The 14,005-nt window shown below is 43.4% G+C and overlaps 1 protein-coding gene across 5 annotated transcripts in view; it reads right to left on the reverse strand.

The window, feature by feature from the left end:
• Window positions 1–1,154: 1,154 nt before the first annotated feature.
• LOC144497534 (endophilin-B1-like) overlaps window positions 1,155–14,005 on the reverse strand; it is a 48,557-nt gene continuing 35,706 nt past the window's right edge. Inside the window, exons 6-11 of one of the 5 annotated variants that reach the window (XM_078218933.1) lie at window positions 13,569–13,607; window positions 9,717–9,740; window positions 8,030–8,119; window positions 7,681–7,781; window positions 5,489–5,720; window positions 1,173–1,739 (exon numbers count right to left, since the gene is read on the reverse strand). In XM_078218933.1, the coding sequence (XP_078075059.1) occupies window positions 1,632–1,739; window positions 5,489–5,720; window positions 7,681–7,781; window positions 8,030–8,119; window positions 9,717–9,740; window positions 13,569–13,607 (594 nt within the window). In that variant the 3' untranslated portion in view covers window positions 1,173–1,631. Of the gene's footprint in view, window positions 1,740–5,488; window positions 5,721–7,680; window positions 7,782–8,029; window positions 8,120–9,716; window positions 9,741–13,520; window positions 13,608–14,005 lie in introns of all 5 variants that reach the window. The other 4 variants (XM_078218931.1, XM_078218934.1, XM_078218932.1 and 1 more) reach the window with 4 other exon arrangements.

Here is a 14,005-nt window from a genome sequence, read left to right on the forward strand (position 1 = left end):
CTTTGCAACAATGGAGTCATTGAGAACCGGTGGTCAGGGTGTGTTGGGTGTGGTCAGCGTGCTTGAGAAAACCAACGCTGTGCTTTCAGATGATGGTCTCCCCCTGGTTCTCATCTGTATGCTGCCTCTCAGTGATGAGAGTAGATCCTTTGGGGACAGACAGAAGTAACAGTGCAGGAGCAGGAAGAGAAACCATTGCAAGTGGAAGTGATTCTCTGGCTAAGATAAGAATGGAACCAGGGGAGAGCGGTTCAACACAGCTGGACAACAGTGAAAAAAAAGGAAGATGGTGTGATGAACCATGTTAAAGACTGCACAGGCCGAGAAGGGTGAGGGGGGGAAAGTTTACCTTTGTCACAGTCATATGGGGAGCGCTTTTGGCACTGTGATAGAGGTTGATTGATTGGAGGAATGTGAAGTCCCAGGAAAGTGGGAATTGATTTGGGAGGTGGCAACTTGTTCAAAACCTTATTACACTTACAATACACAACCTGAGGCACCACTGGAAACAAACGGAAGAATTGTGCTGATATTAATCCCATGTCCAGCCATCACATCAGTCAAAACTCATCTTCAACACTGCCACACAAACAACATTCTACATATTGTTGAGCAAACAGCACAACCCTCGCTATCCAACTTGAATTTCTGCATGCTTGAGAGATGACAGTGATGACTCTAGAGGACTGAACGTTTGTGACTTCTCTCTACTTTGGTTGGAATCTTTTGATCCTGGAGCTTATGTTTGAAGAAAGCTCACTCATGTTTTGGCAGGGGCATCACAGATCTGCCAGTGAGTGAAATCTGAAGTGTTGAAGTGGAGAGGCTCTCAATGTCTGTTCATGCTTTTGGAAACTGGCCATCGCAGGACAGATACTTAGGCTGATAGCTGCGGTTTCAAACAGGGGAACAGGGTCAGTGGCCCCAGCTGAAGGAAAACATCATGGTGCGCTTTCTTAAAACCAGTTAGCCATATGTCGCAAGAGGCTTCCTATAACGGCCGGCAGCAGGGAATGCAGGGAGAAATTTCTTCATGTGATCTATTCTGGGTATTTCCACCCAAACCACATACGAGCCCCACAGGTTCACCAACAGCATATTTTAATGTACTACTTTGCAGTATATAGTTGTAAAGTTATAAGCACTCAACAATCATGAGAAACAAGATTTTTGGCAATTTGTTTTATTTTGGCAATGCTGTACATCAAATTTAACATTTAGTCAAGCGCATGTAATTTATAAGCTAAATTCCATGTTTCTGGTAATAAATTTTTAGAAATACAGAGACTTTGTATTCAAGTTGGTTTAATTAAGAAATGCATTTCCAACCACTAAAGTATTAAAGTTATTATAATTAATGAAATATTAAATAGAAAATGAAGCTGTTATGTAGCAAATAATATTCATGGCACAAAAATATTCAAAGTTTTCAAAAGCAAGGGTTTGTATATTCGCTTTGATGAATGTTGTGTCCAACATGCAACTATTGCCACACATGGAATTCAACTGATCTCTAATATTTCAGGGACAACTTGCGTGGAAGACATTTCATAAACTGCTTTATACAAAGTTAGCTGTAATTAAATATATTGCAATTACAACCAGTAGGATAGGTTCATGTAGTGACATGCTCAATTTAGCAGTTCTAAATATGTAATGGGGACTTTTCCTTTCTGGTTTCCTCTTTCACCCATCAACCAGTCAGAGTCCATTCCCGGCAGACTATAAACTGTTATAACCTGAAATAGAAACCAGGTCCATCAATCCACTTGCTGCGGCAGAGGAGAAGGAGGCCGCACAATAGAAAGACAGCGACATGGAGGAGAGAGAGAGATGAGGATGGGAAATGAAAAGTGGGAGGGAAATAGAGGTCTGGAGAGGTTGGTTGGGATGGACTAAATTTCAGAACATGAATTTAAATAAGCAACATGGCATGATCTGAGAGCGGTTATCAATACAAATAATGCAACAGATGTTCTTATAAAATACTTATGACTGCGTAACATTAAAGCCCTGCACGAGATATTTAACGCTCCTTTCAGGTTAAGCCACGTTTCATCTGCACTTCCTTCTATTTGGTCTATTGTATTCGCTGCTCCCAATGTGGTCTCCTATACACTGGGGAGACTAAATGCAGACTGAGTGACCGCTTTGCAGAACACCTTCACTCAGTTGGCAAGTATGACCCCATCCTTCCGGTTGCTGCCATTTTAACTCAGCACCTTTCTCCCGTGCCCACATGTCCGGCCTTGACTTGCTGCAATGCTCCAGTAGAGCCCGACTCAAGCTGGAGGAACACCACCTCATCTTCTGATTAGGCACATTACAGACCTCAGGACTCACTGAGTTCAACAACTTCTAACTGTGACCTTTCTCCTCCATCTTAACCCCTTTAAAAAAAAATCCCATACATTTGTCTCAATAACTCTCCCTCCCTACTCCACCCCTCTCCACCCCACACCAGGCGACCTGTCTTTTGTTCTTAAGGTTGCCTCATCTTGTTGCATTTACAGTTTAATATCCAACACATTTCTCCCTCGCTTTAGTTCTGATGAAGAGCCAAATGGAATCCAAACGTTAACTCTGTTTCTCTCCCTACTAATGCTGCCAGACCTGCTGAGTTTTTCCAACATTCTCTGTTCTTGTTTCAGATTCCAGTCTAACCCACTTGGTCATGTTGAAGCAGATTATAGTGCCTTGTTTTATCCAATGCTGATCTTCAAATGCCAAATCCTACATCCACCACCATGACTACGTATGACCACCTCCATCACTCTGCCTGTGTATTTACTCTCGTCACTGGCTCAATTTCTTTAATGCCACCTTCACCAACTCTCCAACCTTCACATTCTCAAATGATTGAAAACTCTCCTGCTCCTTTTCTGCCCTGTTCACTCAATCACTCAACAACCTACATGGTCCTCAGACTCCAGCCATTTCAAATCCCTCCTGGGCTTCATGTTAAACCTGGATCTTCTTCCAGACCTCTAACCCTTTCTGCGTGCTCATGTCCTCGGACTCTGGTCTTTCATATGTTTCCATCTCCCTCTGGCCCAAGACTGGTAACAGAACCTTTCTTGGCTTTCGCCTTATTGTCTTTAACCCCCTCTCTAAACCTTTCTGCCTCTTCTTTCCTCACCTCCTTAAATAACCTTTTGTGCCTTGGTGGCAACTGTCCAATTTATCCTCTTTTTATTCAGCCTTGGTCAGTGCATTATCTACACCAAGTTCCTTAGGTAGAAACACATGTTCGCTGCTGAACTGGAGTAAGAAGCAGTTCCAACACTTGGTTTCTGTGCTGAGGTACAACAGGCCAAGAGGCTTTTAAAATTTTGTTCTTGGGATGTGACTGCCACTGGTATGGTCAATATTGCCCATAAAAATGGTCCTCAAGGTGGTGTTGGAAGTGCACTCGTTAAAAGAGGACGAGGCAAGTGAGGTCACATTTGCAAGCAATTCTTCACAATTAGAATTCAGAACCATTGAATTATCTAATCAAGGGTTTTAGAACACAAAAACACACGCGCACACAAACACAGCAGTTTACTCGAAATGGACAAAATTTCAGTTGGAATACCTAATATTCCCACGCTGTTATACTTGAAAGTGTAGTAATGGGATAGATCAATAATTAGGTTCTTTGTTCTTCAGCAACCAAAGTGTAAATGCAATTGTGTGCGCATCAACTGAGGCTGAAGTATCATTTAAAATTTAATAATACCTATTATTTCAGTTACAAGTACTCACAAATCTCATTGAGCAAATAAACATGCTATTAACCGCCAGTTTTACTGTGCATTCGACACTTAACTAGACCCAGGCGGTTAGCATATGGTGCGAGTGTGTTTTTTAAAAAACTCAATAGTTCGAGTGTTTAATTCTACAAAATGGCTCAGAACACACAAAATTGAAGTAAAATTGATTGCATTCCATGGGAAAGATCAAATTAGTTGCAAAAAACAAAACAGTGGGGCAGAAACAGGAGGGAAAGGAACGGTACTGAAAATCAAGTCCAAGGAAATAGACAAGTCGATGTAATTTATATCCCCAATCTACTCCTTCCTCAGATACAAAATTTTCCTCTGAAAGATTATGCTCCATATTTTGAATGATAAATATTTGATTCAGACAAACAATTCAGATCAATTATAAACACGTGGTTCCTCGAAGGTTTGACTGAGTAAGGCATTAAGCGGCTAATCCACACATTCAAAAAGACCCAAGCAGACTTGGAACAGTGCAAATGCCAAAATTGGTCTCTGGGAGCGCCGCACAGCGGGACAGCGCCCCGAGGGAGCGCCGCACAGCGCCCCGAGGGAGCGCCGCACAGCGGGACAGCGCCCCGAGGGAGCGCCGCACAGCGGGACAGCGCCCCGAGGGAGCGCCGCACAGCGGGACAGCGCCCCGAGGGAGCGCCGCACAGCGGGACAGCGCCCCGAGGGAGCGCCGCACAGCGGGACAGCGCCCCGAGGGAGCGCCGCACAGCGGGACAGCGCCCCGAGGGAGCGCCGCACAGCGGGACAGCGCCCCGAGGGAGCGCCGCACAGCGGGACAGCGCCCCGAGGGAGCGCCGCACAGCGGGACAGCGCCCCGAGGGAGCGCCGCACAGCGGGACAGCGCCCCGAGGGAGCGCCGCACAGCGGGACAGCGCCCCGAGGGAGCGCCGCACAGCGGGACAGCGCCCCGAGGGAGCGCCGCACAGCGGGACAGCGCCCCGAGGGAGCGCCGCACAGCGGGACAGCGCCCCGAGGGAGCGCCGCACAGCGGGACAGCGCCCCGAGGGAGCGCCGCACAGCGGGACAGCGCCCCGAGGGAGCGCCGCACAGCGGGACAGCGCCCCGAGGGAGCGCCGCACAGCGGGACAGCGCCCCGAGGGAGCGCCGCACAGCGGGACAGCGCCCCGAGGGAGCGCCGCACAGCGGGACAGCGCCCCGAGGGAGCGCCGCACAGCGGGACAGCGCCCCGAGGGAGCGCCGCACAGCGGGACAGCGCCCCGAGGGAGCGCCGCACAGCGGGACAGCGCCCCGAGGGAGCGCCGCACAGCGGGACAGCGCCCCGAGGGAGCGCCGCACAGCGGGACAGCGCCCCGAGGGAGCGCCGCACAGCGGGACAACGCCCCAAGGGAGCGCCGCACAGCGGGACAGCGCCCCAAGGGAGCGCCGCACAGCGGGACAGCGCCCCAAGGGAGCGCCGCACAGCGGGACAGAGCCCCGAGGGAGCGCCGCACAGCACCCCGGGGGAGCGCCGCACAGCGGAAAAGCATCCCGAGGGAGCGCCGCTCAGCGGGAAAGCATCCCGAGGGAGCGCCGCACAGCGGGGCAGAAGGGTGGTGAAGAATAACAAAAACAAATTGTCAGAAGACCCACCACTCACTATGGAGCTATACTGGTGAACAGAAATGGGCCAAATGTTAAAAAGGAAACAGCAAGGTAAAGAAATCCTTACAGAACGAGACGGTGGATTCATAATAAGCGTCCCTGTTACTCACCTCATCAGCCAGAAGTGACAACTCACTACTGTCTGCTGCATCGTAATCGTACAGAACCCTTGCCTTTCTGGTGCCACTGGACGCCACTTTATAGTCAGTGCTACCAGCCGTGGCTATTGGACAGTTCGGTATGCACAACGGGACGGAAGATGCAGAACCTGAGGGCGCCGAGGAGGACGATAGGGAAGCCGGAGCAGTCTGATTGTTGTTGGAAGAAAACGTGGTTGGAAAACTACAAAATAAAACGTTAAGCCTTCAGCAATAAGTAGATATGGATCATACTTCATTATCCTCTTTAAATATTTTGTACTTAAGGTGTCACTCATGAAAACCATGGGAGAAAGCAGGAACTGTGACAGCACCAGAAACCACACATCAACACACTTAGCACTGCTTTTAAAATTTACAGCATTCATTTTGTCCATCTAACTCGCGACATAGTGCAGAATCGTGTTCATGGCACTTGTGATTTATTGCTAGCTCTAAGTTAGATAAGAAAAGGTTTCCTGCAATGGATGTCAATAGATCAGACCGGACACATATCATGAATATTGTTTCGACTTCAATTCAAATGTCTTAACAAAACCTCAGTCTACCCTTGTACGGTCTAGTCTTGTAAAATGTTAATATGCATCACATGGACCTGATAATTACCACATAATAGTAAGCTGCTTAAACAAAGGTTACGCTCGGTAAAACACCAACAGTTTGAAGGGAGATTTCATTCAACGAGTAATGTTTTGCAACCAAAGCAATGGAGTTCATAATATTTTAAAACAGAATGAGGGGCAGAGAGGGGGCCACAAGGGATGAGGGTGGGATGAGTGCAGTGGTGGTGAGAAGGCGCAATGACAGAGGAGAACAAGGCGGGTGCCACGCCAGAGAGAATCAGAGAATCCTACAGTGCAGGAGGCCGCAATTCGGCCCATCGAGTCTGCACTGACCACAATCCCACCCAGGTGCCAGGGTGCGAGAAGGGGACCACAAGAGCATGAGGGGCCATGAGTGTGCGAGAGATGGTGGTGGGGGCAGGGGGTGACAAGAGAGGAGGAGGAAGGAGAGAGACTGAGACAGACACATATTGGGTGCAGGTCAAAAGGGACAGAGACTCAGAGAGGGCAAAGAGACCGAGATGAAAAGATTGTGAAACCAACAAAGTCCCTGAGATAAGATGGAATTATAGAATTGTTAAACACCGAAGGAGACCTCATGTGGACGGCCTCAACCGGGGTCTTGGGTTCATGTCACACTATCTGTAACCCCCACAACTTGCCTGGACTTGCAAAGTCTCACTGACTGTCCTGTCTGGAGACAATATACATCTCTTTAACCTGTGCTAATGCTCTCTCCACTCACATTGTCTGTACCTTTAAGACTTGATTAGCTGTAAAGACTCGCATTCCAATCATTATTCTGTAAATTGAGTTTGTGTCTTTATATGCCCTGTTTGCTGTTTATGAGCAGATCTCCCACTCACCTGACGAAGGAGCAGCGCTCCGAAAGCTAGTGGCGTTTGCTACCAAATAAACCTGTTGGACTTTAACCTGGTGTTGTTAGACTCCTTACTGTGTTTACCCCAGTCCAACGCTGGCATCTCCACACCTATTAATAAGGCCAGTATCCCATATGTGCTATTCATCATTTTCTCATCCTGCCTTGAATGGTTTTGTGCACGTATATCTTGGGTCCCTCTGCTCCTGCATCCCCTTTAGAACTGTCCCCTTTGTTTTATATTGCCTTTCCTCCTCCTGCCTATCAAAATGAATACTTTTGCAGTTCTCTGCATTAAATTTCACCCGTCACATATCTGCCAATTCTACCAGCCTATGTGCTCATGAAGACAATCACTATCCTCCTCACAGCTCACAATGGTTCCAAGTTTTGTGTCATCTGTAAGGTTTCAAATTGTGTCCTGCACACAATATAAATGATGCAAAACAGTGGCCCTGACTGCAATCTGAATAACACCTAGTCTTCGCTACCTGTTACAGACAGAAGACTTGAATTCATATTCCTTGCACAACCCCAGGATGTCCCAAAGCACTTTACAGTCAATTAAGTACCTTTTTTGGTTAGAAAATTGGTTAGTCTATAGTTCTGCAGTAAATCTAAATATTCTTAAAACTGCACGAGTGTTGGGAGTCATCATCTAACAGGAAATATAGAACTTTTCTGCTGAAAACCTTCCTTACCTTCCAAGTTGCTTCTGTAAATCAACCATATACTGGTAACACTGAGCATAGTAGGTCAACTGGGCATCAACATAGTCATGCAGGCAACGAAGGTGATGAGCCTGTCGGGAAGAGAAGAGCAAGACAGAAGAGAAACGTTGGAGAGAGGTTACTTACTCTGCTATTTAGTTTTTAAATCATCCAAGAGCTGAAAGACAATTTAGTGCACTTAAGAGCGAAATGGTATCTGTAATTACTGGTCAGGTTTTCACTAATGGTTGTTAATGGATATCAGCAGGCAATTGCACACAACGACAGCACATGAATAGGCAACTCAGTAAGGTCAGTGACAAGGGCAAGGAGAACTTACATGTGTACTGCTAATTCCTTCAAGCAAAAGTCTTGTGATCTCTGCCTGGCGATCAAATTCACTTTGTGTAATTCGCATTTCCTGTTCTGCCTGTGTAGGAAGATACAGAATAAATACACGCTCAGGCATCTGTACGAGTCAGTATCTCTTGGGGGCAAAAAAAGGACACGTCTACTTTTTAAAACCAGACAGAAAAATCTTAAGCCACAATGCAGTGCAATAATCTAATCACAATTTTTAACCATTTAACTCCCCACATAAAAAAACATAACCAAACACTATTGACTTGTGTTCCATCTTTTAATGCGGTGATGGAAAGATAATTTCACTTGGATTCCAACTACAAATGCTTGCTGCGTTATCAAGTTGAGTATATAATTAACCAATAACTTACGACAAATTAGAGACATGAATTTAGAAGCACAATCAAATTTGAAATTGACTGAGTGAGATAGAATGGTGACTGTCCCCTTAAAACTTAGCAATAAAATCCAGCCAGTTTATACTAATTCACTTAGCAGTTTTACTTCTACATACTGTATTCAGTTGAACAAAAAACTATTTTCTGTTGCATGAAGCATGACATAGAACACAAATTCTCAAATGGGGCTCCATGGGTCAACCATCAGTTATCACATTTTTTTTTACAGTTTTCTATGTTTCACTTACTGTACAAAACATTTTTACCAATTGCACAGTTTTCCTTTGGGTAAATTTGTAAGTGTGGGGGTCCCCAGAAGTGAGTCAACCCTTGCAGGGATTTGCATACCACAGAAAATTTTGACAGCCATTGATTTGGAATGAAGTTATTTGTGGACTTTGCAGAATCTTAATTGTCAACATGGATAATTTTACATTTTAAAAATCAATTCAAACGATTTGTTAAAAAAAGTACATGTGGAGAACAAACAGCTTCAAATTTCAATTTTTAAGCGTGTGAAGTAAACTGCAGACTCATGGATATCAATAACTGAGAATTTGATCGTCAACCACAATCTAAGTGCACAGCTGACTTTGTCAAATCTTTTGAACTACACTACATTGCAGTGAAGAAAATAGTTATGAACAGCAATCTATTTTAAAATTGCAAAATTAGGTCAGATTGTACAGCACACAATTGGTACATTGATGCTACTTGTTAGTGTTCAAATGCAGGATTCTCTTATTTTCCTTTCTCACCCACTCCTAAACGGCAAATTCCCAATTTTACCCCTTAGTGAAATCAAACTATGCCACTCTCATGCAACCTATTGAATGCCTCACTCAACTGCAAGATTGAAAGATCAGTGCAGCTCACCTACAGCAGAGGGGACATGGAAGAGTCACAGACCTATAATCCAAAAGGCAAGGAACCCAGTTGTGGTTATATAGGCTTCGCTGCACAACGGTATCCCGAAGCTCCTTCCCTTGCTACAAGTTATAGCACTACACTGGGAAGAGGAAATCATTTTACAACAGAAGGGCTACCTTTCCCTTAGAAGTGCTGATTACAGGCATGTATTTTTTAAAAAGAAAAATGGAGTCAGCATTTATTTACAGCTGCTACACAAATACCAGATCAAAATGCTTGCTTTTTTTTCAAAAAACAAAAGCAGCTCAGCTATTCATCATATAAAGTTACTGTTCCCTAAACACCTTACACGTTTCAAGTTTGTTACTACAAGAAAACAGCTTTACTTTTACTTACTTTTGTCACCTCCTCTGCCCAAAGCTGTTAAGCATTTAAACAAACAACAAAGTCACTAATTGGTAATATATTTGCGGAATGCACAGGTTTTATATAAAAACTGACGACAGGCATACAGCTGTATTATGTTATCTACTGCTCAACATAAAGAACAACCATGACTGTGAAACATACCCAAGACGACAAAATAAAACTGAAATGGAATACAATCTCTGCATGCTCTTAAACTGAACAGTAGTTTTGAACATAAAAGTTAGCATTTCACTTCAGCTGTGATCCATGTCACTTGTGTCATGCTTTGATTTAGATTATTTTTCCATTTTTACTAACATGCACCCTAAATTCTGAAAATGGAGAGTAAAATCCTGTTTTCCAGGATTTTGGAAGTTTAAAGAAAATCTTATTTTTGAAGTATTAAAAGGGAAGATTCCAATGCTCGCCAAGGTCAATAAGGTACATTAACATACATCATTGCAGTTATTGGGAGCCAGGGACTGCGTACATTATAATTATGTGCTGCAGTGAAAATAAACTACAACATGAGGAGTAGAAACTGGAGGCTCGTGTGCCCATAGGTTGTACTGTAAAACAAATGCTTTCTTTCTGCCTAAATTGCTGAGATTTACCACATCATGTTTCCTACAAATGGAAAGGTGGGCCAGGACATTGGATTTCCCCACAACCATCATCCATTCTGCTTCAAGCAAATTAACTTGTAGAAGGATACCTATCGTCAGAGAGAATCCTCCGAAGCAACTATCCCTTGGTCTGCCCAACACAGAAATGGTAATGAAATTGGAAGGGCCACCAAGATGGAAATTACAACCATAGAACCATAAAATGTTATAGTGCAGAAAGAGGCCACTCAGCCCATTGTGTTTGCACCAGTCAAAATGGGCCAATAGAAACCAGCCGCTCATTTTAATCCCATTTTCCAGCACCTGGTCCTTAGTCTTGCAGGTTACAGCACTTCAGAGGCAGACACAGGTACCTTTTAAATGAGGTCAGCATTTCAACCACAACTTCCAACTTGGGCAGTGAATTCCAGATGTCCATCATCCTCTGGGTGAGTACACTTTTCATGCCACTTCCAATCCTTTTACCGATCACCTTCAATCTATGCCCCCTGGTAATTGACTCCTCAGCTAAGGGGAAAAAGTCTTTCCTGGCTGGGCCCCTGATAATTTTGTACACCTCAATTACCTATAATAACAACCTAGCCTATCCAAGCTCTCAAGCCCTAGTAACATCGTTGTAAATCTCCTCTGCACTCTGTCCAGAGCAATTATGCCCTTGGGGTAATGGGGTGACCAGAACTGTGCATAAAACTCCAGCTGTGGCCTAACCAGTATCTTATACAGTTCCATCATTACATCCCTGTTTTTGAATTCAATACCTTGCTCAATAAAGAAAAGCATTCCATGAGCTTTCTTGACCACCTTGTCCACCTGCCCTGCCACCTTCAAGGACCTGCAGACATGCACTACAAGCTCTCTCACTTTCTCAACTTCTCTCAATATCTTCCAATTTATTGAATATTCCCTTGCTTTGTTTACCCTCCCCAAATGCATTACCTCATACTTTTCTGGATTGAAATCCATTTACCACTTCCCTGCCAGACCACTGAACTCAAGAGAAGCTTCCAAAATGTCCAATGTTCTAAAGCAGCTATGCCAGTAACATTGCAAAATTAGTTCATACCATAAAATTATCGTAAGCTTTTGCAAGGGTGCCAAAATATTTCAAAGCCTGAAGATCACTGCCTCAAAATACTATTGCAGGAATTCCTAAATAGCAGCATCTTGAGATTTTAAACGATATCACTGACCTCTCAATAACTGTTTAATTCAACAAATAGTGAAGACATCAAGTTAGTCTATCTACCATTAATGATGTAAAAAGGGTTAATAATAAATTCATTAAGACTATAGTTATGAAAGTGTTCAATAGGGTGGAGCTTATGAAACGGACTGCATTTCTTGGCGAGCCCAGAGCAAGGGAGCATAAATGTAAGATAACCAAGGTCTAAGGAGGAATTTCTTTATACAAGAGTGGTGATAATGTGGAATTCTCTGGCACATGAAGTGGCTCAAGTAGACTGTATTAATGTATTCATAGGGGAATAAAACAGGACAGGGTGGGAGGAGGCAATTATATTGAGAGAATGTTCATTCAAACACCAGCATAAACCAGTTGGGCCAAATGATCCGCTACTGTGTTGGAGGTTCTATATAATACTGTCAGCTATTTTGCAGGTACTACATTGAAGCTCTTCACTCAGTGTAAATACTGGTAATATTACACCACAGTGTTACAATATGTGGGTTTATATGTTTACACAGCAAATTTTCAGTCTTAACCAGCTGTCCAAAGAGCAGGAAGGCATGCAGACAGACAGCAAACAGAGGAGCAACATTTTCTACAGGGAGAGACAGACAACCCGTAACACTCATTTACCTCCTGGCAAAAACTTAGTGAGAGTCAGCTACCCATCTCCGCAGAGTTAAGAAACAGAACATGGCAGAAAATGCAAATTTGGGAAACACGCAAGGGTTGCAACAGTGTGATTGCACGTCATCCAAATGGGCTAGTTAAGTACAAGTTTAGACTGTCACAGTAGAGAGAGTTAGGGTGAGGGGGAGTAGCAGCGACTCGGTTTGCTGCTACACATTGTGTAGTTATTGGATCCAAAGCAGCATTGCCACAACCCCAGGCATGATAATTTTGAAGGTGGGCAAAAATTCCCCCCCTACACACCACTAGATATCTCACTAACAAGTTTCCACTATTGTTCAGGACATTGAAAGTATTAGAGGGCTAATGTTCAACAATCTTACTGTTACACCTAAAAGGCCATCAAGAACCACTATCAGTGTTAGATAGCTGTTGGGTTGCATCAGAAGTTTAACCATTGTGTAATATGAAGAGTTTTCATTTTGAATCACAGTATCAGCTGATTTTTATGCATATGATAACTCCATCCATACAATTAGAGACTACTAAGGAGCAAAACCTCATGTCTTATTTCTAATTAAAAACCTCTTTCAGTACAGGCAAGGATGATTAGAAATCACAGGTCAGCGACTAAATATTTTAGTTCTGATCATGATTCCATTGTTGGTGATATTTTTTGTAAACTTGTACAAATGTTTCAGAAAATTTGATGAGAACATTTAGTACCGAAAGAGTTGATACCAAAATTCTATAATTACAAAATACCAAAATCATACAATTTCAGAGGACATGGAGGATCAGAAATGGCGATGGAATAAACAAAATGCCTCCTCTTGCTATCAATGATATCTAGGACAAAATTAATTCTTCAAGTAGCACAACAGAGACGTATCCAACAAAAATGAGCTGATTTTTTCTCACTTCCGAAAACAAATGTTTCTACACACACACTTGGGAATGGTGGAAACAGCTTAACATTTAGTGAGACCTTAAAATGCAGTGGATGCGACAACCAGAAAGTTTTCGTTTGTCATTCCCCATTCACTGTAACATCTTACAGCTGAAATGCAGAAACCCATCCACAGAAACATTCAAGGCATATATAATTCAAGAGGAAGGTTTGTTAAAACATTGGACCTCAAGGAGAAAAAATTAAAAATTCATGAAAAATAGACTGCAGTAAAATAGCAAACGAATGTCTTAAAGTGAGAGAATAAAATTTCTGCATTGAATATATCTTTGTTTCACCGAGGTAACAAAAACAATCTTGTCAACTCAGGATCACCTAGGGCTATGATAGCAAGAATCAGCTATTCAACTATAAAGTCAAAACACACAAGGCCAACAAACCTTCAGCCATGTTACATGCAGCAAGTTGAGCATGTAAGAGAAATTTACCATAAAGTTGTCTCCTTCAGCTTCAGAAGCGTTTAGTTGCTGGAACATTCAGGTAAAGTAGACAAGGACAAGAGACATTCATATTAGTCAGATGACAATAGCTTAAGCTTTAAAGCTGAAGAGGTGCACACTGCAAAATACAGTATGTGTTAATTGGTAGTGAATTCAGATTCACTCATTTAATTTTCATATTGCATAGCATAATTATGCACTGTTTTAGAAATTATGGATTTCTTTTCTTATTTCCGAGATATCGACTCTTCTGGGTATTGCTTCACAAGCAGCAGTACCTTGCCGAACTGGCCATTCGTGTGTGAATCTAAATGGTGAACAATAGCCAGCTATTTAACTGAAAGCATCAGAGCCAAGACAGATTCTCTTCTCACCAAAGAGTCACTGACAATCATCAGAAGATGCGAGCAATCTGGTGTAGGAAC

The sequence above is a fragment of the Mustelus asterias genome, chromosome 8, assembly GCF_964213995.1.
Source record: "Mustelus asterias chromosome 8, sMusAst1.hap1.1, whole genome shotgun sequence".
Lineage (NCBI taxonomy): Eukaryota > Metazoa > Chordata > Chondrichthyes > Carcharhiniformes > Triakidae > Mustelus > Mustelus asterias.